Source organism: Aotus nancymaae, unplaced genomic scaffold (assembly GCF_030222135.1).
Source record: "Aotus nancymaae isolate 86718 unplaced genomic scaffold, 86718_ANA_hifiasm-v0.15.2.pri h1tg000006l, whole genome shotgun sequence".
In the NCBI taxonomy this organism is placed as follows: Eukaryota; Metazoa; Chordata; class Mammalia; order Primates; family Aotidae; genus Aotus; species Aotus nancymaae.
The window spans coordinates 24,946,780-24,972,204 of NW_026988417.1; the positions used below are offsets into that span (position 1 = coordinate 24,946,780).

The window sequence follows — 25,425 nt, forward strand, 5'->3', positions numbered from 1 at the left end:
AATCCCAGCACTTTGGGAGGCCCAGGAGAATCACCTGAGGTGAGGAGTTTGAGACCAGCCTGGCCAATATGGCAAAACCCCATCTCTCCTAAAAATACAGAAATTAGCTGGGGGTGGTGGTGGATGCCTGTAATCTCAGCTATTCAAGAGACTGAGGCAGGAGAATAGCTTGAACCCAGGAGGCTGAAGTTGCAGTGAGGAAAGATCACTCCACTGTACTCTAGCCTGGACAACAGACCGAGATTCTGTCTTCGAAAATAAAATAAAATAAAATAAAAGTCAGATAACAGCTCTTTTCAGCTCTCTGGTTATAAGCGTTAGGGCTCTCTCCACGAAAGCTGCAAAGGAGCATGAGTTCAAAGGGAAATCGAAACACACCGCTCTAATATTTACAAATGTTATCTCCCATTTCCTCTTGTTTAACACTCGTGCTTTTGTTTAGGTTTTGTGTTTGTTGGTCCTATCTCTCTAAGTGAGTAAAATATTTGTTTTGTTGGCCATGGAGCTTCACAAACTGTTGTATACAGAGTAAACTCGTACAAGAACATTACAAACAAAATCGCACAGCTACATTAAGGTATAATTGACCCATCATAAACTGCACCTATTTGAAAAATATGATTGGATGAGTTTTGGCATAGGTCTACACCTGGAAAATCATCACCGCAATCATGATAATAAGTATATAAATCACGCTTAGAAGCTGAAAAAGCATCCTTTCCTCCCTGCCTTCTACCCCACACTTGGCCCAGGCAATCCTTGGTCAGCTTTCTGTCACTATAGATCAATTTGCATTTTCTAGAATTTTATTTATTTATTTTACTATTATTATTATTATTATTTTGAGATTGAGTCTTGCTCTGTCGCCAGGCTGGAGTGCAGTGGCTCGATCTTGGCTCACTGAAACCTCTGTCTCCCAGGTTCGAGCGATTCTCCTGCCCCAGTCTCTCAAGTTGGAATTACAGGCACCCACCACCATGCCCAGCTAATTTTTGTATTTTTAGTAGAGACAGGGTTTCACCATGTTGGCCAGGATGGTCTTGATCTCTTGATCTTGTGATCTGCCCGCCTCGGACTCCTAAAGTGCTGGGATTACAGGCGTGAGCCACCGCGCCCGGACTAGAATTATATTTAAATGGAATCATTTGATAACTACTCTTTTTGGTTTGGCTTCTTTCACTCAGCATAATTATTCATCCATGTTTTGTGTGTATTAATATTTCATTTCTTATTGCTGAGTAGTATGCCATTGTATGGATATACCTTAATTTGTTTATCCAGACTTCTTGTTCTTGGGCATTTGGGTTGTTTCCAGTTTGGGACCTATTACACAGAGAGCTGCTATGGGCTGAGTGCAGTGACTCACGTGTGTAATCTCAGCACTTTGGGAGACTGAGACGGGTGGATCACCTGAGGTCAGGGGTTCGAGGCCAGCCTGCCCAACATGGTGAAACGCATCTCTACTAAAAATGCAAAAAGTTAGCCGGGCATCGTGGTGCGCACGTGTAATCCCAGCTACTTGGGAGGCTGAGGCATGAGAATCACTTGAACTTGGGAAGATGGAGTGAGAGTCCATCAGAAAGAAAGAAAAAGAAAGAAAGAGAAAGAGAAAGAAAGGAAGAAAGCGAGCAAAAGAGAAAGAAAAGAAAGAAAGAAAAGCAAGCGAGCTGCGGTGAACATTGGTGGACACGTGGAGATACTCTTCTCTTGGGTAATTACATGGAGGTGAAATAGCTGGGGTGTATGGGAAGTAGATTTGCCAGATTTAGTAAATAAAAATATAAGGCATCCATTTAAACTGGAATTTCAGATAAATAAGAAGTAATGTTTTAGGATACATATATCCCATGCAATATTTAGAGCCTATACTGAAAAATTATTCACTATTTGTCTAAAATGTAAATTTCACTGGGTGTCCATTATCTGACAGTACTAACTTGAGAAGTGTATACTTTTTAAGAAACTGCCAAACTGTTTTCCAAAGTAGTTGTGCCATTTTACATTTCCACCAACAGTAAATGAGAGTTCCAGTTGTTTTAAGTCGCTGCCAATGCTAGTCTCTTCAACTTTAGCTATGATAATGGATATGCAGTGGTATCTCAATGTGGTTTTAATTTTCACTGAATAATGGTCAGCATACTTTCAATGTACTGTTTTTGCCATCCTTATAACTAGTTTGGTAAGAGGCTGTTCAGTTTATTTGCATGCCCCAACCCCCCACTTTTTTTTTGTATTGGATTGAGTTTTTGGACTTCTATTATTGAGCTTTAAGTGCTTTTTTTTGTTTGTTTGTTTTTCTGGGGAAAGAGAGTCTTGCTCTGTTGCCCAGGCTGGAGTGCAGTGGCACCACCTTGGCTCACAGCAGTAGCGCCATCTTGGCTCACTGGGAGACTCACCTCTGCCTCCCAGGTTCAAGAAATTATCAGCTTCCAGAGTAGCTGGGATTACAGGCAGGTACCACTATGCCCAGCTAATTTTTTTTCTTTTTCTTTTTTTTTTTTTTGCATTTTTAGTAGAGACCAGGTTTCATTGTATTAGCCAGGCTGGTCTCGAACTCCTGACCTCAGGTGATCTGCCTGCCTCAGCCTCCCAAAGTACTGGGATTACAGCCGTGAGCCACCGTGCCCAGCCTGCTGTGTGTTTTTAACATAAAGGAACATTGGATTTTTTGGAGGGGGAGAAATTCAAGCAAAAAAAAAAAAAAAAAAAAAAGAAAAAAAAGGAACATTGGATTTTGTCAAATGCTTTATCTGCATCTATTGACATGAGGTTTTATCCTTTTTCAGTCTGTTAATACAATTAATTACAAAGATTGGTTATAAATGTTAAATGACCTTTATTCCTGAGATAAACTACACTAGATTACAATGTATTCTCCTTTTTATTAATTGCTTGTTTCAATTTGCTAATATGCGGTTAAGAATTTTTGTTATCTTTTTTTTTTTTTTTGAGACAGAGTTTTGCTCTGTCTCCCAGGCCGGAATGGAGTGGCCCCATCTCAGCTCATTGACAGCAACCTCCGCCTCCTGGGTTCAAGTGATTCTCCTGCCTCAACCTCCCCAGTAGCTTGGATTACAGGTGCCTGCCACCTTGCCTGGCTAATTTTTGTGTTTTTAGTAGAGATGGGGTTTCTCCATGCTGGCCAGGCTGGTCTTGAACTCCTGACCTCAGGTGATCCACCCACGTAGGCCTCCCAAAGTGCTGGGATTACAAGCGTGAGCCACCATGCCCAGCCTTTTGTAACTATGTTTATGAGAAATATTGATCTGAGTTTTGTTTACTACTTTTGTAATATTTCATCTGACTTTGACATTAAGGTAGCATTGGCCTATAAAATAAGTACAGAAGTATTTTTCTCTATTTTTCTGAAAGAGTTTGTATACAGTTGGTATATTTTCCTGACATATTTGATAATTCAGTTTGTGTACAATTAGTACTATATTTTCCTGAAATGTTTGATAGATTCACTGCCATAGCCATCTGGGCTTAGAATTCTCTTTTTAGGAAAAGATTTTCATAGGTGTTAACTACGAATTCAATTTCCTTAAGAAGCATAGGCTAGTCAAGCTATCTATTCTTTTTCCCCCACCTGTGGAAACAGGGTCTCCCTATGTTGTCCAGGCTATCCCTGGACTCCTGGGTTCAAGCAATGTTCCCGCCCCAGCCTGCCAAAGTGCTGGGATTAAAGGTGTGAGCCACCACACCTGGCCAAAGCCGTCTATTCTTAACTATGTATTTCAATAAATTTTCCATTTTACCTAAATTGTCAAAATTATTGGCATAACGTTTTCATAATTTTTTTTTTCTTTTCTTTCTTGTTTTTTTTTTTTTTTTTTTTTTTTTTTCTGTTTCCAGTCTTTCTAAGGTTCAATTCAGGTATATATATATATATATATATATATATATATTTTTTTTTTTTTTTTTTTTTTTTTTTTTAAACAGAGTCTTGGTCTGTTGCCAGACTGGAGTGCAGTGGCATGACTTCAGCTCACTGCAACCTCTGCATCACAGGTTGAAGCAATTCTCCTGCCTCAGCCTCCGGAGTAACTGGGACTACAGGCGAGTGGCACCACGCCCAGCTAATTTTTGTATTTTTAGTAGAGACGGGGTTTCACCATATTGTCCAGGATGGTCTGGATCTCTTTACCTCATAATCCACCCACCTTGGCCTTCCAAAATGCTGGGATTACAGGTGTGAGCCACCGTGCCCGGCCCTCTTATTACTCTTTTAATGTCTGTGGGATCTGAAGTGATGGCTCTTTTTTTATTCTTGATATTGGGAATTTTGTGTCTTTTCTCTAGAGCTTTTAAAATCAATATTATTAATTTTTTTCACAAATAACCAGTTCTTGATTTTCTTTATTTTTTCTTGTTCCAATTTCACAAACTTCTTCTCTTTTCTTTATTATATTTTCCTTCTGCTTTCTTCAAGTTTAGCTTAATTTTTTTTATGGTGGACGTTATATCATTGATTTGAGATCGAACTTATTTTCTTATAAACATTTAATGTTACAAAATCTTACAAATAATAGGTTGTTTTTATTATCTTTCAGTTCAAAATATTTTTTTCGTTTTATTATTTTTCTTTTTAAACCCAGAGACAGTTCAAAATATTTTTTTTTTTTTTTTTTATTGCATTTTAGGTTTTGGGGTACATGTGAAAAACATGCAAGGTTGTTGCTTAGGTGCATACGTGGCAGTGTGATTTGCTGCCTTCCTCCCCTTCACCCATATCTGGCATTTCTCCCCATGCTATCCCTCCCCAATTCCCCACCCCCCCGCTGTCCCCCCCACTCCCCCACAACAGACCCCCATGTATAGTGCTCCCCTCCCTGTGTCCATGTGTTCTCCTTGTTCAACACCCGCCTATGAGTGAGAACATGTGGTGTTTGATTTTGTGTTCTTGTGTCAGTTTGCTGAGAATGATGGTTTCCAGGTTCATCCATGTCCCTACAAAGGACGCGAACTCCTCGTTTTTAATGGCTGCATAATATTCCATGGTGTATATGTGCCACATTTTTCCTGTCCAGTCTATCATCGATGGGCATTTGGGTTGGTTCCAGGTCTTTGCTATTGTAAACTGTGCTGCTATGAACATTCGTGTGCATGTGTCCTTATAGTAGAACAATTTATAATCCTTTGGATATATGCCCAGTAATGGGATTGCTGGGTCAAATGGAATTTCTATTTCTAGGTCCTTGAGGAATCGCCACACTGTTTTCCACAATGGTTGAACTAATTTACACTCCCACCAACAGTGTAAAAGTGTTCCTATTTCTCCACATCCTCTCCAGCATCTGTTGTCTCCAGATTTTTTAATGATTGCCATTCTAACTGGTGTGAGATGGTATCTCAATGTAGTTTTGATTTGCATTTCTCTAATGGCCAGTGATGATGAGCATTTTTTCATATGCTTGTTGGCCTCATGTATGTCTTCTTTTGTAAAGTATCTGTTCATGTCCTTCGCCCACTTTTGAATGGGCTTGTTTGTTTTTTTCTTGTAAATCTTTTTTAGCTCGTTGTAAATTCTGGATATCAGTCCTTTGTCAGATGGGTAGGCTGCAAACATTTTTTCCCATTCTGTTGGTTGCCGATTCACTCTATTGACTGTTTCTTTTGCTGTGCAGAAGCTGTGGAGTTTGATTAGGTCCCATTTGTCTATTTTGGCTTTTGTTGCCAATGCTTTTGGTGTTTTGGTCATGAAGTCCTTGCCTACGCCTATGTCCTGAATGGTTTTGCCTAGGTTTCCTTCTAGTGTTTTTATGGTGTTAGGTCTTATGTTTAAGTCTTTAATCCATCTGGAGTCAATTTTAGTGTAAGGTGTCAGGAAGGGGTCCAGTTTCTGCTTTCTGCATATGGTTAGCCAGTTTTCCCAACACCACTTATTGAACAGGGAATCCTTTCCCCATTGCTTGTTTTTATCAGGTTTGTCAAAGATCAGGTGGTTGTAGATATGTTGTGTTGCCTCCGACGCCTCTGTTCTGTTCCATTGGTCTATATCTCTGTTTTGGTACCAGTACCATGCTGTTTTGATTACTGTAGCCTTGTAGTAGAGTTTGATGTCTGGTAGTGTGATGCCTCCCGCTTTGTTCTTTTTGCTTAGAATTGACTTGGTTATGCGGGCTCTCTTTTGGTTCCATATGAAGTTTAAGGTGGTTTTTTCCAGTTCTGTGAAGAAGGTCATTGGTAGCTTGATGGGGATAGCATTGAATCTGTATATTACTTTGGGCAGTATGGCCATTTTCACGATATTAATTCTTCCTAACCATGAACATGGAATGTTTCTCCATCTGTTTGTGTCCTCTCTTATTTCGTTGAGCAGTGATTTGTAGTTCTCCTTGAAGAGGTCCTTTACATTCCTTGTTAGTTGTATTCCTAGGTATTTTATTCTCTTTGTAGCAATTGTGAATGGCAGTTTGTTCTTGATTTGGCTCTCTTTAAGTCTGTTATTGGTGTATAGGAACGCTTGTGATTTTTGCACATTGATTTTGTATCCTGAGACTTTGCTGAAGTTGCTTATCAGTTTCAGGAGCTTTTGGGCTGAGATGAGGGGGTCTTCTAGATATACAATCATGTCGTCTGCAAATAGAGACAATTTGACTTCCTCCTTTCCTAATTGAATACCCTTTATTTCTTTTTCTTGCCTGATTGCTCTGGCTAGAACTTCCAGTACTATATTGAATAGGAGTGGTGAGAGAGGGCATCCTTGTCTAGTGCCAGATTTCAAAGGGAATGCTTCCAGTTTTTGCCCGTTCAGTATGATATTGGCTGTCGGTTTGTCGTAAATAGCTTTTATTATTTTGAGATACGTTCCATCGATACCTAGTTTATTGAGGGTTTTTAGCATAAAGGGCTGTTGAATTTTGTCGAAGGCCTTCTCTGCATCAATTGAGATAATCATGTGGTTTTTGTCTTTGGTTCTGTTTATGTGGTGAATTACATTTATAGACTTGCGTATATTGAACCAGCCTTGCATCCCCGGGATGAATCCTACTTGATCATGGTGGATAAGCTTTTTGATGTGCTGTTGTAATCGGCTTGCCATTATTTTATTGAAGATTTTTGCATCTATGTTCATCATGGATATTGGCCTGTAGTTTTCTTTTCTTGTTGAGTCTCTGCCAGGTTTTGGTATTAGGATGATGTTGGTCTCATAAAATGATTTGGGAAGGATTCCCTCTTTTTGGATTATTTGGAATAGTTTCAGTATGAATGGTATCAGTTCCTCTTTGTATGTCTGGTAGAATTCGGCTGTGAACCCATCTGGACCTGGGCTTTTTTTGGGTGGTAGGCTCTTAATTGCTGCCTCGACTTCAGACCTTGTTATTGGTCTATTCAGGGTTTCGACTTCTTCCTGGTTTAGGCTTGGCAGGAGGCAGCTGTCCAGGAATTTATCCATTTCCTCCAGGTTTTCTAATTTATGTGCATAGAGTTGTTTGTAATAATCTCTGATGATGGTTTGAATTTCTGTGGAATCTGTGGTGATATCCCCTTTGTCATTTTTTATTGCATCTATTTGATTATTCTCTCTTTTCTTTTTTATTAGTCTGGCTAGTGGTCTGTCTATTTTGTTGATCTTTTCAAAAAACCAGCTCCTGGATTTATTGATTTTTTGAAGGGTTTTTCGTGTCTCTATCTCCTTCAATTCTGCTCTGATCTTAGTTATTTCTTGTCTTCTGCTAGGTTTTGAGTTTTTTTGATCTTGCTCCTCTAGCTCTTTCAATTTTGACGATAGGGTGTCAATTTTAGATCTCTCCTTTCTTCTCATGTGGGCACTTATTGCTATATATTTTCCTCTAGAGACTGCTTTAAATGTGTCCCAGAGATTCTGGTATGTGGTGTCTTCATTCTCGTTGGTTTCGAAGAACGTCTTTATTTCTGCCTTCATTTCATTGTTTATCCAGTCAACATTCAGGAGAAAGTTGTTCATTTTCCATGAGGCTGTGCGGTTCTGGGTTGGTTTCTGAATTCTGAGTTCTAACTTGATTGCACTGTGGTCTGAGAGACTGTTTGTTATGGTTTCCGTTCTTTTGCATTTGCTGAGGAGTGATTTACTTCCAATTATGTGGTCAATTTTAGAGTAGGTGTGATGTGGTGCTGAGAAGAATGTATATTCTGTGGATTTGGGGTGGAGAGTTCTGTAAATGTCTATTAGGTTTGCTTGTTCCAGGTCTGAGTTCAAGTCCTGGATATCCTTGTTAATTTTCTGTCTCGTTGATCTGTCTAATATTGACAATGGTGTGTTGAAGTCTCCCACTATTATTGTGTGGGAGTCTAAGTCTCTTTGTAAGTCTTTAAGAACTTGCCTTATGTATCTGGGTGCTCCTGTATTAGGTGCATATATATTTAGGATCGTTAGCTCTTCTTGCTGCATTGATCCTTTTACCATTATGTAATGTCCTTCTTTGTCTCTTTTGATCTTTGTTGCTTTAAAGTCTATTTTATCAGAGATGAGAATTGCAACTCCTGCTTTTTTTTGCTCTCCATTTGCTTGGTAAATCTTCCTCCATCCCTTTATTTTGAGCCTTTGTGTATCCTTGCATGCGAGATGGGTTTCCTGGATACAGCACACTGATGGGTTTTGGCTTTTTATCCAATTTGCCAGTCTGTGTCTTTTGATTGGGGCATTTAGTCCGTTTACATTTAGGGTTAATATTGTTATGTGTGAATTCAATCCTGTCATTTTGGTGCTAGGTGGCTGTTTTGCCCTTTGGTTGATGCAGATTCTTCATTGTGTTGATGCTCTTTACCTTTTCGTGTGTTTTTGGAGTGGCTGGTACTGGTTGTTCTTTTCTATGTGTAGTGCCTCCTTCAGGAGCTCTTGTAGAGCTGGTCTGGTGGTGATGAACTCTCTGAGTTCTTGCTTGTTCACAAAGGATTTTATTTTTCCTTCACTTATGAAGCTTAGTTTGGCTGGATACGAAATTCTGGGTTGAAAGTTCTTTTCCTTAAGGATGTTGAATATCGGCCCCCACTCTCTTCTGGCCTGTAGGGTTTCTGCTGAGAGATCTGCAGTGAGTCTGATGGGCTTCCCTTTGTAGGTAACCCGACCTTTCTCTCTGGCTGCCCTTAGTATTTTCTCCTTCATTTCAACCCTGGTGAATCTGATGATTATGTGTCTTGGGGTTGCTCTTCTAGAGGAGTATCTTTGTGGTGTTCTCTGTATTTCCTGGACTTGAATCTCAGCCTGCCTTGTTAGGTTGGGGAAGTTTTCCTGGATAATATCCTGAAGAGTATTTTCCAGCTTGGATGCATTCTCTTCGTCACATTCAGGTACACCTATCAAACGTAGATTAGGTCTTTTCACATAGTCCCATATTTCTTGTTGACTTTGTTCATTCCTTTTTACCCTGTTTTCTCTAATCTTGCCTTCTCGTTTTATTTCATTGAGTTGATCTTCGACCTCTGATATCCTTTCTTCTGCTTGGTCAATTCGGCTGTTGAAACTTGTGCATGCTTCACGAAGTTCTCGTGTTGTGTTTTTCAGCTCCATCAATTCGCTCATATTCCTCTCTAAGTTGTCCATTCTTGTTAGCATTTCGTCAAGTCTTTTTTCAAGGTTCTTAGTTTCTTTGCATTGGGTTAGAACATGTTCTTTTAGCTCACGGAAGTTTCTTATTATCCACTTTCTGAAAGCTGATTCTGTCATTTCATCACACTCATTCTCCATCCAGTCTTGTTCCCTTGCTGGTGAGGAGTTGTGATCCCTTGTAGGAGGAGAAGTGTTCTGGTTTTGGGTGTTTTCATCCTTTTTGCGCTGGTTTCTTCCCATCTTTGTGGATTTATCCACTTGTTGACTTTGTAGTTGTTGTCTTTCTGATTTTGGTAATTTTAAGTCTGCTGTGGCAGAACTCATAAACCCCCTGCTCTTCCCCCCAGGTGTTCTGTCCCAGGGAGTTACGGTTTTATGATGTTCCCCTGTGCGGTTGCTGTTTTCCCTGCCCACAAGGTGGCAGCCTAGTCACACTCAGGTTGCAGAGGCTTCGCTAAGCTGCTGTGGGCTCCACCCAGCTTCCGCGTGAACTTCTGGGTGTAGTTAGAACTGCTTCCGATATGTTGGCCCGCCCCTGTAGTGACGGAGTCTCTGTAGTGGCGGATTGCCTTGGTAGAGAACAGCAGGGTGCCTATGGAGAACGCCCCTCCTCCACAGAGCTGGACCGTCCTGGTTTCAGTTGTGTTTCAGGTCTTCTTGCTGGGTAAGAGGGGACACCGTCTCATCTGATCTGCCTCCGGAGCCGCTGCGTTGGCTAAAGCCGCGGCTCTGAGATTCGTGGCGCTGGCCTGGCTCCCCGTTTCAGCTCCCCTTGCTGGCTTATAGGGGACTCAGACTCTCTCACTTTGTACAGTGAGCCGTTGCCTCAGGGTGCCGGCCCAGCGGCTGCGCCGTTCAAGCCAGCGGCGCCAGCGGCGCTGGCGACCCGTGTGGCTTCTCAGCGTGTGAATCTCCTGGTCTGTGGGCAGTAAAAATCAGTCTGGAAATACGGCGTCCACTCACCCTCTGTGCTTTCTCTCGGAGCTGCATTCCCGAGTTCCTCCTAAGCGGCCATCTTGGATCTCCAACCTCAAAATATTTTCTAATTTCCTTTGTGATTTATAATTTTGACCAGTGCATTGTTTAGCAGCAAGTTATTTTTTAAGTATTCTGGCTGTTTTATTTTTGTTGAATTTCAGTTTATTTCCATTGTGGTCAGATAATATATGCTGTAAGAGTTCGTGTGTGTGTGTGTGTGTGTGTGTGTGTGTGTGTGTTTGTGTGTGTCCGACATTTGCTCTTGTTGCCCAGGCTAGAGTGCAGTGGCGAGATCTCAGCTCACTGCAACCTCCGCCTCCCAGGTTCAAACGATTCTCCTGCCTCAGCCTCCCGAGTAGTTGGGCTTATAGGTGTGTACCTCCATGCCTGGCTAATTTTTGTATTTTTAGTAGAGATAGGACTTCATCATGTTGGTCAGGCTGATCTTGAGCTCCTGACCTCAGGTTATCACCCGTCTCAGCCTCCCAAAGTGCTGGGATTACAGGCGTGATCCACTGCACCCGGCCAGATTTCTATATTTTGAAATTGAATGAAACTTGTTTTATGGTTCAAGATATTGTCCATCTTGGCGAGCATTCTATGTGACCTTGAAAAGAAGAAAGTATATTTTGCAATTGTTGAGCATGATATTTTATAAGTGTTAATTAGGTTAAGGACGTTGGTAGCATCTTTCAGATTTTCTGTAAACTTACCAATTTTTATTTTTTATTTTTTTTTGAGATGGAGTCTCACTCTGTCACCCAGGCTGGAGTGCAGTGGCACAATCTCGGCTCACTGCAACCTCTGGCTCCCAAGTTCAAGCGATTTTCCTGCCTTGGCCTCCTGAGTAGCTGGGATTACAGGCATATGCCAACATACCTGGCGAATTTTTTGTATTTTTAGTAGAGATAAGGTTTCACTGTTAGCCAGGATGGTCTCGAACTCCTGACCTAGTGATCTGCCCACCTTGGCCTCCCAAAGAGCTGAGATTACAGGCGTGAGCCACCATGCCTGGCCAATAATATGCTACAATTGTATTCATTGGCTTAGACTACCACAACAAAATATTGCAGACTAGGTTTAAACAACAGGACTTTATTTGTTACACTTCTAGAGAATGAGAAGTCCAAAATCAAAGTGCTAGCACGGTAAATTTTATCCTGAAGCGTTTTTTCTTGGTTTCTAGGTGGCTGCCATCTTGTGTGCTTGCATGGCTTCTTCTTTATGTATATGTGGGAGACAGAGCAAGCTCTCCAGCATCTCTCTTTTTTTTTTTTTTTTTTTTTTTGAGATAGAGTTTCATTCTTGTTGCCCAGTCTGGAGTGCAATACCACCATCTTGGCTCATTGTAGCCTCCACCTCCCAGGTTCAAGTGATTCTCCTGCCTCAGCCTCCTGAATAGCTGGGATTATAGGCACATGCCACCACACCTGGCTAATTTTGTATTTTTAGTAGAGACAGAGTTTCACCATGTTGGCCAGGTTGGTCTTGAATTCCGGATCTCAAGGAATCCACCCACTTCAGCCTCCCAAACTGCTGAGATTACAGATATGAGCCACTGCACCTGGTTTGCAATTTTTAAAAATAATATTTCTGACCCAAGGCTGGTTGAGTCCACAGATGAGGAACCCATGGATGTGGAAGGGATGACTGTACCGTTTATTTTCAAAGGCTTCTTTCTGGCTGTTTCTAATTGCAAAATCCAGGTAAGTCCATCGGGGCTGATCTTGTTTTCCAGCCGTTTGCTGTCTGCTTTGTTCAACACTGCGGTATAGGTGTTGTCTGTCTGTTGGTTAATCCAACACAGTCTTTCTGACACTAGAGCTTTTGCACCCTTCAGAAATTGCTTTAGTTTCATTGAAGAAACACCAAGGCTTCTTCACTCTGTCTAAAGTCACAATGAAAACCAAAGTGCAAAAGATTATATTGTGCACTAAATTTCTTTGCCTTTAAAGATACTCAGGTTGTGGCTGACTGAATACCAATAAACATACACCAATTCATAGGACTAGGGCCAATTTTAGTTTTTTTGTTTTTTTTTTTATTTCTTGTATTTAGACCTCAGCTACCCATATCGGAGGAGAATGAGGAGCTCATTCTCCTCAGTTCATGGCACATCATAACCATTGTGTGCAAGATTCTGCTCTTGTTTTATGTTAGTATTTTTCCTTCCTCACACAGTACGTCTCACAACCCCTGCCTCTGAGAACCTAAGTGGTCACGCTAATGCGTTTGACATATGGTTTAGATGAGTGGTGCTTAACCAGGGCAGTTTGGCTCCCAGGAGACATTTGACAATGTCTGCAGCCACTTTTGGTTGTCACAACTGAGTGGGTGCTACTGGCATCAGGTAGAGAGAGGCCATAGATGTTGCTAAACATCCTGCAATGTACACACAGCTTCTCACAAAAAAGAACTATCTGGTCCAAAATGTGAATAGCACCAAAATGGAGAAATGATTATTTGAAACCATGTGTGTATTCTGGTCCAGCTTAGTGGCTCACGTCTGTAATCCCAGCACTTTGGGGGGCCAAAGCAGGCTGATCACGAGGTCAAGAGATCGAGACCATCCTGACCAACATGGTGAAACCCTGTCTCTACTAAAAATACAAAAATTAACTGGGTGTGGTGGCACATGCCTGTAGTCCCAGCTACTTGGGAGGCTGAGGCAGGAGAATCGATTGAACCTGGGAGGTGGAGGTTGCAGTGAGCCAAGAGCTTGCCACTGAACTCCAGCCTGATGACAGCGAGACTCCGTCTCAAAAACAAACAAACAAACAAACAAAGTGTATATTCTGAAAGAAAAAAGAATGTCTTTGTGTGTGTATATACACACAAATCTGTATATATACATATATGTGTACATTCACACATGTACATATATAGTATTAGGGTCTTTTTTTTTTTTTTGAGATGGAGTTTCACTCTGACACCCAGGCTGGAGTGCAATGGCACGTCACCATGCCCAGCTAAGTTTTTGTATTTTTAGGAGAGATGGGGTTTCACCATGTTGGCCAGGCTGGTCTTGAACTCCTGACCTCAGGAGATCCACTCGCCTCGACCTCCCAAAATACTGGGATTACAGGCCTGAGTCACCGTGCCTAGCCAAGGAGGTTGGTTTTTAACTTATATAACTAGTATTGAGGTATAGCTCCCATTCAGTTTCTTATTTTTTCCATTCATCAATATATTTTTAACCTATTTATTTATTTCATAGAGACGAGGTCTCACTATGTTGTACAGGCTGGTCTCAAACTCCTGAGCTCAAGTGTTCCTCCCACCTCAGCCTCCCACTAAGTGCTAGAATTACAGGCATGAGCCAACAAGTCTGGCTATTTCTAACCTTTTCAACATATCTGTTGCTGTGCATAAATCTAGTTCCTACTGGCCAGGCGCAGTGGCTCACGCTTGTAACCTCCACACTTTGGGAGGCTGAGGTGGGCAGATTACCTTCAGGAGCTCAAGACCAGCCTGGCCAACATGATGAAACCCCATCTTTACTAAAAATAAAAAAATTAGCCGGGTGTGGTGGTGCACACCTGTAATCTCAGCTACTTGGGAGGCTGAGACAGGAGAATAGCTTGAACCCAGGAGGTGGAGGTTGCAGTGAGCTGAGATGGTGCCATTGCACTCCAGCCTGGGCAACAGAGGGAGACTTCATCTCAAAAAAAAAAAAAAAAAAAAATCTAGTCCCTAGCTTTCTGACTGGTGCATGGTTTTCTATGACATCCATCAAGCACATCTGTCCTCTGACTGACGGACACATCCAGGATCCAGGCTGCTCCAGCTTGCTTTCTCAAACAGTGCTGTGAGCATCACCCTCCTTTATACATAGCCCCTATTGGACCTGCGCAGAGCTCGGGAAGCTCATACCTGGGATGGGCTTGCTGAGCCCTAAATGCTTAATCTCACTAAGTACTTTACTGTCATATTATTCACCGGTTTTCTCTGCCACCTGTGTGCAGTGAGACTAGAGAATTTGTTTCCCCACATACTCAGAGTATTATCTGCATTTCTTTTCTTTTCTTTTTTTCTCCTGAGACAGTCTTGTTCTGTTGCCAAGGCTGGAGTGCAGTGGTGTAATCTCAGCTTTCTGTAACCTCTGCCTCCTGGTTTCAAGTGATTCTCTTGCCTCAGCCTCCCAAGTAGCTGAATTACAGTTGTGCTCCACCACTCCCGGTTAATTTTTGTATTATTAGTGGAGCCAGGGTTTCACCATGTTGGCCGGGCTGGTCTCAAATTCCTGATCTCAAGTGATCCGCCCACCTCAGTCTTCCAAAGTACTGGGACTACAGGTGTGAGCACTGCACCTGGCCTGGTATTACATATATATATATGTATAATGTAATACAATATATATAATATATGTAATATAATATATATTACATATAATATATATTTTTGTTTTTATAATATATTATGTAATATAATATATATAATATATATTATTTGTATATTATATATTATATATTATTTATATAATATATAATATAACCTTTTCAACATATCTGTTGCCGTGCATAAATCTAGTTCTTAGTGGCTGGGCGCAGTGGCTCACACTTGTAATTAATATATATAATAATTATATATGTATTATATATTATATCTATTATATAATAGATATAATAGATAATATATGATATATATTATATATAACAGATATACATTATATAATATATATTATATAACAGATATGCATTATATAATATATATTATATATAACAGATATGTGTATTTTTTTTTATGGAGTTTCACTCTTGTCACCCAGGGTGGCATGCAATGGCACGATCTCAGCCCACTGCAACCTCTGCCTCTCGGGTTCAAGCGATTCTTCTGTCTCAGCCTCCTGAGTACCTGGGATTACAGGCACCTGTCACCACACCCAGCTAATTTTTGTATTTTTAGTAGAGACAGGGTTTCAGAACCACGTTGGCCAGGCTTGTCTTGAACTCCTGACCTCCAGTGATCTGCCCACTTCAGCCTCCCAAAGTGCCGGGATTATAGACATGAGCCACCTCGCTTGGCCATATTAACTATATTTCTAACATTTAGGATGGGTGCGAAGTGGTATCTTTGTATTTTAATTTGTATTCCTTGGACTTCGAGTCAGGCTGAGCAGCTCTTCATCTACTTTAAGTCATTAGGGTTTCTCCTTCCATGAATTGCCTGTTCTGTGCTTTGAAGATTTTTTCTAGGAGGTTCTGCCCGTTGTCGTGGTTGATTGACATACATTCTTTGCACATTCTAGACATTGATGCTTTAGGTGTGGGACGTTGCAAATCTCACACTAAATGCACCAGCTTTGTCTGTGGTGTTCTTTCTTGAACAGAAATCTGTCATTTTTGAAGAAGAGAAATTTCTATTTTCGTATACTTTTAAGAAACCTTTTGTTATTCAAAATGTGTAAACTCTTCTTATGTTTTCTATTACCAGCTTTGTAGTTCTGCCTTTCACAGGTAGGTCCAATTCACTTGACATTATTATTTATTTATTTGTTTACTTATTTATTTATTTATTTATTTATTTTGAGACAGTGTCTTGCTCTGTCACTCAGGCTGGAGATTAGTGGCAGATCTTGGCTCGTTGCAGCCTCAATCTCCTGGGCTCAAGCGATCCTTCCACCTCAGCCTCCCGAGTAGCTAGGACCACAGAAGCGCACCACCACACCCGGCTAATTTTTATATTTTTTGTAAAGATGGGATTTCACCATGTTGCCCGGGTTGGGCTCCCCCTCCTGCACTTAAGCCATCTGCCCTCCTTGACCTCCCAAAGTGCTAGGATTGCAGGCATGAGTCACTGCCTGGCCTAAATCCTGCATTCTTCAGCTCAACTGGTTTGTTGTGCTTCTTTATCAGAGATTAAGTTTCCATACAGACCTGGTTTGCTCCTGGCTTTCTCAACTTTTGCGTTAAACTCTGTGTCTATTCCTGCGTTACCACCTGACTGTTTGTTTCTGGCTTTGTAGTATAACAACATTTGGTAGGTCAATTCTCCTTTTTCTTCTTTTCTCAAACTTTCCTTAGCTGTGCATGGACTTCTATTCTTCCACAGAACATTAAACTCAGTGTGTCAGTTCCTCACAGACTCACAAAATTACCACTTTGATTGTAATACCATTGAATTTATGTATTAATTCTGAGGAAAATTAATAGTTTGTATATTATTATTCTATCGAAGAACATGGCTAACTGCTTTATTTATGTCTTCTTTTAGTACTTTAGCATAATTTTTATTATTTTATTTCTTTAAGGATCTTAACTTCAAGAAGTAAACTTTTTTTTTTTTTTTTTTTTTAGACGAAATCTTCCTTTATCGCCCAGGCTGGAATGCAGTGGTGCAATCTTGGCTCACTTCAACCTCCATCTCCGGGATTCAAACAATTCTTCTGCCTCAGCCTCCCAAGGAGCTGGGACTACCGGCGTGTGCCACCACTCCTGGATAATTTTTGTATTTTTAGTAGAGATGGGGTTTCACCATGTTGGACAGGCTGGTCTCAAACTCCTGACCTCATGATCCGCCTGCCTCAGCCTCCCAAAGTGCTGGGATTATAGGCGTGAGCCACTGCACCTGGACAAGAAGTAGACTTTTAAAATTTCTTTAAAAACATCTAATGAGTTCATAGTTTGGTTAATTTCTAGACACTTTACAACTGTGCTGTTATTGTAAATGAAATCTTATTTACATTTAATATTACTATTTAATTTTCTAGTTAGTTATTGCTGGTGTAGGAAAATACTAATAATTTTTTTAATTGGCATTTTGTCTTGTGGCTTTGTTGGACACTTCATTGGGACTCCATATGATCTACAGCTTGACATCTCCCTCTACCAGGGAGCAGAAAGAAGGAAAGAAAGAAAGCCTACCAGAGTACCAGTTCCCCAGATCCCAGAAGCTTGGAAATGATTAAGCAGTAAATGAATTTGGGGATCTCTCTCAGACTTGTCACAGTGAAGTCATTAAGAATGAGGAGAAGGAGGTTCAAACCATGAGTTATGAACCTGAATGCCTGCACAGAGGAATAACTGGACTAGGTGTAAATCAGCAGGGGGTGGGGACTGTGGCAAATTGGAAAGGACTGACTCTAACTAAAAGGGGCAGACCTAGTCAGCCTCAGCTAATTCTTGCCGTGCAGCAATGAAAGCCCAATTTTTTCACATCATTAGAGGTTTTAGGAGATGCCCCAAATCCTTGATTTTACAGTGTTAGCAATTAATTGAATTTTTTTTTTTCTTGAGATGGAGTCTTGCTCTGTCACCCACGCTGGAGTTCAGTGGCATGATCTTAGCTCACTGCAACCTCCGCCTACTGGGTTCAAGTGATTCTTTTGCCTCAGCCTCCTGAGTAGATGGGATTACAGGTACCTGTCACCATGCTCCGCTTTTTTTTTTTTTTTTTTTTTATTAGAGATGGGGTTTTGCCATGTTAACCAGGCTGTTCTCGAACTCCTGACCTCAGGTGATCTGTCCACCTTGGCCTCCCAAAGTGCTAAGATTACAGGCATGAGCCACTGTGCCCAGCCAAAAAATTTAAAAATATTGAATGGGCCTAAAAAATTATATCTTTGGGTTGGATTTGTTTCAACCTACTGGTCTGCAACCTATGGTCTAAGAATGTCCCAAGTGGAGGGGACAATAGGGAAGTAACTGAATATCACCTCTGTACCTACACTCTGTTAACCCAAAATATCTGAGGCAGGTCTCCATCCATTTAGGAAGTTTATTTTGCCAAAGTCAAGGAGGCGCGCCCATGACCCAGTCTCAGAAGGTCATGATAACATGCGCCCAATCATTTTAGGGCGACATGAGACATCAATCCATATATGTAAGACGAACACTGGTTCAGTCGGAAAGGCAGGACAACTCGAAGCAGGAGGGGTCTTCCAGGTCATAGACAGGCGAAAGACAAACTGTTGCATGGTTTCGTTTTTCTGGTTTTTTTTTTTTTTTTTTTTTTTTTTTGAGATGGAGTCTCACACTGTTGCCCGGGCTGAGGTGCGATCTCTGCTCACTGCAACCACCACCTCCCAGGTTAGCGCGATTGTCCTGCCGCAGCCTCCTGAGTAGCTGGGATTACAGGTGGACACCACCACGCCCAGCTAATTTTTTTGTATTTTTAGTAGAGACAGGGTTTCACTGTGTTGGCCAGACTGGTCTCGAACTCCTGACCTCCTGATTCACCCGCCGCAGCCTCCCAAAGTGCTGGGATTACAGACATGAGCCACCGCGCCGGGCCAACTGTTGTGTTCTTTTGAGTTTCTGATTAGCTTTTCCAAAAGAGGAGATCAGATATGCATTTATCTCAGTGAGCAGAGGGGTGACTTTGAATAAAAAGGGAGGCAGGTTTGCTCAAAGCAGTTCCCAGCTTGACTTTTCCTTTTAGCTTAGTGATTTTGGGGGTCCCAAGATTTACTTTTGTTTCATAGCTCCTATTTCCTTTTTCCCTCCCTCCTTCCCCATGTTGCCTTTATTTTGCAGGGTTCTATTCCAGCCAGCTTGGACACTAGGCTTATGGAAATTGTATATAAAATTTAAGGAAAGAAGAGGAAGTTTGGGGTTTGAGAAGGTGTGTGCTGGACCCAGATCATACATTCTTGAGAAATCCCCAGAGAACAGAAGTGTAAGGTGGGACGTGAATTGACAATGAGCTTACCAGCTTCACCTGAACCCAGGTTTGATCCCAGAACTGTGCCAGCATTTCCCAGCCTCACTTGGAGCTGAGCAGACCAAGATGGCTCCCATGAATGAGTCCATATTCTGGAAGGGAAGCAGCCTCCCATGGTGTGAGGTCTGTTGGTGGTAGGGGCTGACTTGTGTCCTGCCACTAAATTCACATGTTAAAGTTCCAACCCCGAGCACCTCAGAATGTGGCAGTATTTGAAGACAGGGCCTTTTTAGAGTTGAGTCAATTGGCCGGGCATAGTGGCTCACACCTGTAATCCCAGCACTTTGGAAGGTAGAGGTGGGTGGATCACCTGAGGTCAGGAGTTCAAGACCAGCCTGGCTAACATGACAAAACTCCGTCTCTACTAAAAATACAAAAATTAGCTGGGTGTGGTGGTGCGTGCCTATAATCCTAGCTACTTGGGAGGCTGAGGTAGGAGAACAGCTTGAACCCAGGAGTGGGAGACTGCAGTGAACTGAGATCTTGCCACCACACTCCAGCCTGGGAGACAGTGTAAGACTCCATCTAAAAAAAAGAAAAAAGTTAATTAAGATAAAATTTGCTCATATGTGTGGGTCTTTTTTTTTTTTTTTTTTTTTTGAGATAGTCTCGCTCTGTCACCCAGGCTGGAGTGCAGTGGTGCGATCTCAGCTCACTGCAACCTCCACCTCCCAGGTTCAAGCGATTCTTGTGCCTCAGCCTCCCAAGTTGCTGGGATTACTCGCATGTGTCACCACACCTGGCTAATTTTTGTATTTTTAGTAGAGACAGTGTTTCACCATGTTGGCCAGGCTAGTCTTGAACTCCTGACCTCAAGTGATCCACCTGTGTCGGCCTCCCAGAGTGCTGGGATTACAGGCATTAGCCACTGTGCCGGGCTTATATGTGTGGGTCTTAATCCAGTATGGCTGCTGTCCTTATGAGAAGGGATTAGGACACAGACACACACACAGGAGAGACCACGTGAAGACACCGAAAGATGACAGCCATCTAAAAGCCAAGGAGAGAGGACTTAGAGGAATCAATCCTGCTGAAGCCTTGATCTTGGACAAACTGTGAGAACATAAATTTCTGTTGTTTAAGCTACCCAGTATGTGGTACTTGGTTATGGCAGCCCCAGCAAACTAATACCTTAGGGATTTTTTTAGAAATTGAGGCACAGAGTTGGATGTGAAGATTTCTGGGGATCAGTGCTGGAAAATCCTATAAGAACATGAGGAAAGGCCAGGCACAATGGCTCATGCCTGTAATCCCAGCATTTTGGGAGGCCGGGGCTGGTAGATCACTTGAGGTCAGGAGTTTAAGACCAGCTTAGCCAACATGGCAAAAAACCCACCTCTACAAAAAACACAAAAATTAACTGGGCATAGTGGGACATGCCTGTAATGCCCGCTATTGGGGAGGCTGGGGCAGGAAAATCTGTTGAGCCCAGGAGGCAGAGGTTGTAGTGAGCCAGGATCAAGATCATGCCACTGTCCTCCAGCTTGGGTGACAGAGCAAGACTCGTTTTCAAAAAAAAAAAAAAAAAAAAAAGGAACATGAGGAAGGCAGAATTGGGAACTGGGCAGGGAACTGGGCAGAGTGGGAGGTTGCAACCAAGGTGGAGTTTTGGAGCTGGGATGCCCTGGCCTTCAGCACTGTTCCAAACAGAGGCAAGGACCTTTGTTTTCCTACATTAGTCATTCTCCAGGAAAGAGATGGTGAATTTGCTCCCAAGGATGTGTTTGGCAATGTCTGGAGGCATTTTTGGCTGTCACACTGGGAGGCAGGGGTGGCGAGTGCCCTCTGCAAGCATTCATCCATTCGAGGCCAGGGGTGCTGTTTAACATTCTGTAGTGCACAAGACAACCCTGTCCCGCAGTGAAGAACTGTCCTGCTCAAATGTCAACAGTGGTGAGATTGAGAAACTGCCTACATCAAGGAACAACTGGCCATAGGCTGCTCTTGCAAGGGTTTGCCCTTGGCCAGATCCCTACAGCTTAGGGTGATTCCCAGTGTGGTGTGTAGCTGTGAGCAGTCAGCAACTCATGCTCCCAGCAGACTGGAAATGGGTATGTCTGCCGTAAAGAGAGGATCTCGGCAGAGCAGAGTCACTCTCTGGCCCCTCAGCCTGCTCTTTCTTTCTTTCTTTCTTTTTTTTGAAGCAGAGGCCCCCTCTGTTGCCCAGGCTGAAGTGCAGTGGCATGATTTTGGCTCACCACAACCTCCGCCTCTGGGCTTCAAGCGATTTTCCTGCCTCAGCCTCTGGAGTAGCTGGGATTACAGGTGCCTGCTACAACACCTGGCTAAATTTTTATATTTTTAGTAGAGACGGGGTTTTACCATGTTGGCCAGGCTGGTCTCAAATTCCCACCCTCAAGTTATCTGCCTGTCTCGGTCTCTTAGGGTGCTGGTATTATAGGTGTGAGCCACTGTGCCCAGCGAAGATTGCTCTTTCTTATGTTATAAAAATAATAACTGACCATATTTAGGACCTGATATAGTTTGGATATTTGCTCTGCTCAAATCTCAGTGTTGAGCTGATTGGATAATGGTGTTGAGGTGATTGGATAATGGGGATGGATTTCTCACGAATGGTTTAGCATCATCCCCTTGATGCTGTCCTCATGATAGTGAGTTCTTGTGACAGCAGGTTGTTTAAAATCATGTGGCAAAAAATTTAAAATATATATATATATGTATATACATACACATATGTAATAGGCCGGGTGCAGTGGCTCATGCCTGTAATCCCAACATTTAGGGAGGCTGAGGCAGGTGGATTGCCTGAGCTCAGGAGTTCGAGACCAGCCTGGGCAACATGGCAAAACCCTGTTTCTACTAAAAATACAAAAAATTCACTGGGCGTGGTGGCACATGCTTGCAGTCCCAGCTACTTGGAGGCTGAGGCACCAGATCCTAGGAGGTGGAGGTTGCAGTGAACTGAGATTGTGCCACTGCACTCCAGCCTGAGACAGAGCAAGACTGTCTCAATATATATATGTGTGTGTGTGTGTGTATTTCATATATATTAAAAATATGTCTTTATATACTATATATTTCTCTCATATATCATATATATGACATATATATATATATATATATATATAGAGAGAGAGAGAGAGAGAGAGAGAGAGAGAGAGAGAGAGAGAAATAAAATCAATAACCGTCTGTGGCACCTGCCCGGCTCTCTCTTGCTCCTGCTCTGGCCATGTGAGACAGGCCTGCTCCCACTTCCCCTTCTGTCATGAAGCTTCCTGAGGCCTCCCTGGAAGTCAAATGGCTGTCAGCACTATGTTTCCTGTAAGGTCTGCAGGACTCTGAGCCAACTAAACCTCTTTTCTTTATAAACTACCCTGTCTCTAGTATTTCGTTACAGCAATGCAAGAACGGCCTAATACAAGACCCTATCTTGTAGGCTTTACATGTATTATCTCACTTAAGCCTCATGAAAAGCCCAAGAGGTGGTTTTTATCACCCCATTTTATAGCACAGGAAATCTGAGACTCCGAGAAGGTTAATCACTCACCTAAGGTTACTGAGCTTGTCAGTTACAGGACCAGAATTTGAATCCAGGACTGTCAGCCCCCAACGTCTGGCTTTTGTGCAAATGGGGGGCCAACATTTGCTAAAACAAGAGCAGCACTCATAGGAGGAGGAGGACGAACTGCAAGCTCAGTCTGAAATTAACATAAAGCCCAGCCTCAGAGCAGCACGAAGCCCTGAAACAATGTCTGATACCCTGCAAACATTCCGGGGCCAGCCTGAGCGCAGGATTCCTGGAGAGAAGCCTCCTGCCACCCTTCTATATGCAAATGTTAATGGGTTATGAAAAATAAGCCCTCTAATCAGGAGGACTTTTCTTTTTTGCCTCCTCAAGAAGAATGCGTGGACCTGTAGACTTTGTATGGTAAGAGTAATTATAAAAAAGAAAAACAAAACACTTTCTGGTAGTCAATTGTATAAAAATAATTTTATTTACTACTGTAAATAAAGTAGTGCAAAGAGTAGTGTGGACCCACAATATTGCATTACTGATTTATTTACTACCTTAGCAGCATGTAGTATATGGGCATTCTGCTCTTCCTCTTCCTCTCCCTAACACACACACACACACACACACACACACACAAACACACACCCCTGTGCAGACTCAGGCAGGCGTAAGGGGTAGGAATGAAACTATAAGCTAAAGGCTTCCTTTCTGCATATTCCGTTGCTGCCAGTCTATTCTAATGGGTAATTCATGGAGAAGACTACACTTAAATACTAATAATCTTCTAAATGTAATTTCATGGATTGCAATTGAAATGTAAAAGATATCCAACAATGTCATTAAATGATTCGGAAGCGCTACGACCCTAGAAAAATTCAAGGAGAAAAATGTAAACCAATTTACAAAGCCATTACCCTCCCTGCATTTCCAGGCATAAACAATTTATTTCAAGGTGCCTTATAACTGCTGGATCTTGGAAGTCAAAGAGAAATCTATCAATTCGGCTTTGAGGAACAGGGCTGTGGCAAACAAACACAGGCACCAAAATCTTATCTACCCTGTAGAGAAGTCATAATCTTCTGTTCTTCGATAAAGGAATGAACCACCCACTGTGATTCTTAAGACACCTCTTAGTGTCTAAGAATCCAGATCGGCCACAGGGCAAGCTATGACTCCTAATACATTCAATCACTAGGAACAAAAGTCTGTGATGACCCAGTAAACCTCCACATATGCCCTGTGATCAAGATGTTCCCTGCATGTGTTTGATGACCTTTGGTATTACCACTGCCTGATCTGGGTACTTCCTTGTAATTTGACTTAAAAAAAGAATGACACCAAGTGCAAGATTTGCATCCAGTTGACAAGACATTTAAGGTGTTTATCAGGATCACGCCCTGGCCCCAGCTTCCCAATACCAGCTGTTGAAAGGCTTCTGTCTCATCTGGAGACAACTGAGCACACAGTTCACCCACGTGGCTCCAGGTTATTAGTGACTGTGGGCTGCTCCTGGTCAGAGGCATCTGCAGCCGGAGTCACAGCTGGACTTGAAGTGGATGTGGCAGTGTCTGGGGAGGCCCGGGATGGTCTTGGAGGGGGATCGCTCGCTGCAGAGACACATGCACAACAGGTACTGAAAACTCAAAACAGTGCATTCAGGACATACAACCACACCTAGACTCTGGCAAGCCAGGAGAGATGCATCCAGTCTAATGACCCTGACACTAACCAGCCAGGCAACTTTGACTCCTTATCTAAGTTTAGCAAGATGCCACCACATGCTGACAATCTGATATCTAGATAAAAACCCTTCAAGTGTTTCACCTCCAAGTGCCAATGGTCTTCCCCAAGGGGACATTCTAGGAAGTTCAAGAATGGGTCCCCAAATTTCTGGCTTTTCTGGATATATGCAGAAATTCTCCTCCGGGCCCCTTCCAGTACCTACAGAAGAGGTCGTGGATTCCAAGACTATTCTGAAAGAATAGGAAAGTGGTGGGAAGGGGCAGGATGCTGTAGAATGATGTGCCCTTTCTAAGGTCACTAAAGCCATCACTCAGCCAGGTGCGCTGGCACGGCGGCCCACGCCTGCAATCCCAGCACTTTGGGAGGTTGAGGCAGCCAGATCATCTGAGGTCAAGAGTTTGAGACCAGCCTGGCCAGCATGGTGAAACCCTGTCTCTAATAAAAATACAAAAAAATTAGCCAGGTGTGGTGGTGGGTGCCCGTCATCTCAGCTACTGGGGAGGCTGAGGCTGAAGAATAGCTTGAACCTGAGAGGAGGAAGTTGCAGTGAGCCAAGAACGCGCCATTGCACTCTCTCCCGGGCAGCAAGAGTGGAACTCCATCTCAAAATAAATAAATAAATAAATAAATAAATAGAATCATTACTCTGGCAGGTGATCTAGTGATCAAAGCCCCAGTGATGAGGCACAAAGACCATTTTGCTACAGTCGGGAGAACTGGTTTGGGCAAGTCTCATTTATCTGCTGCTAACAAGTGACCTTGGGATGGATACAGAACGGCAGACATCTTGGTGGTAAAATGTTTAAATCTCTCGGGCCTCGGTTTCCTCACTTGTGAATTGAGAGTCTTGGAGTAGATGACGTTGAAACCCACTCTGATCCTAAGATTTACCTTCCTGATGATCTCTGAGGAAGTTTATGAAGTACGAAGGCATGTATTTTCCAGCTCAGGGAAATGTTTAAATCACCATGGTAACAAGATAAATTAGCAATCAGTTTTCTGATTTAAAAAAGAAAGTGCCAATGTGTAAATGTAG

General features: G+C 42.4%; 1 protein-coding gene across 2 annotated transcripts in view; it reads right to left on the minus strand.

Moving 5' to 3' along the window:
• Positions 1–23,104: 23,104 nt before the first annotated feature.
• SEL1L3 (SEL1L family member 3) overlaps positions 23,105–25,425 on the minus strand; it is a 119,645-nt gene continuing 117,324 nt past the window's right edge. For both annotated transcript variants that reach the window (XM_064366169.1, XM_064366173.1), the window contains exon 24: positions 23,105–24,253. In XM_064366169.1, coding sequence (XP_064222239.1) covers positions 24,114–24,253 — 140 coding nt within the window. In that variant the 3' untranslated portion in view covers positions 23,105–24,113. The remainder of the gene's footprint in view (positions 24,254–25,425) is intronic.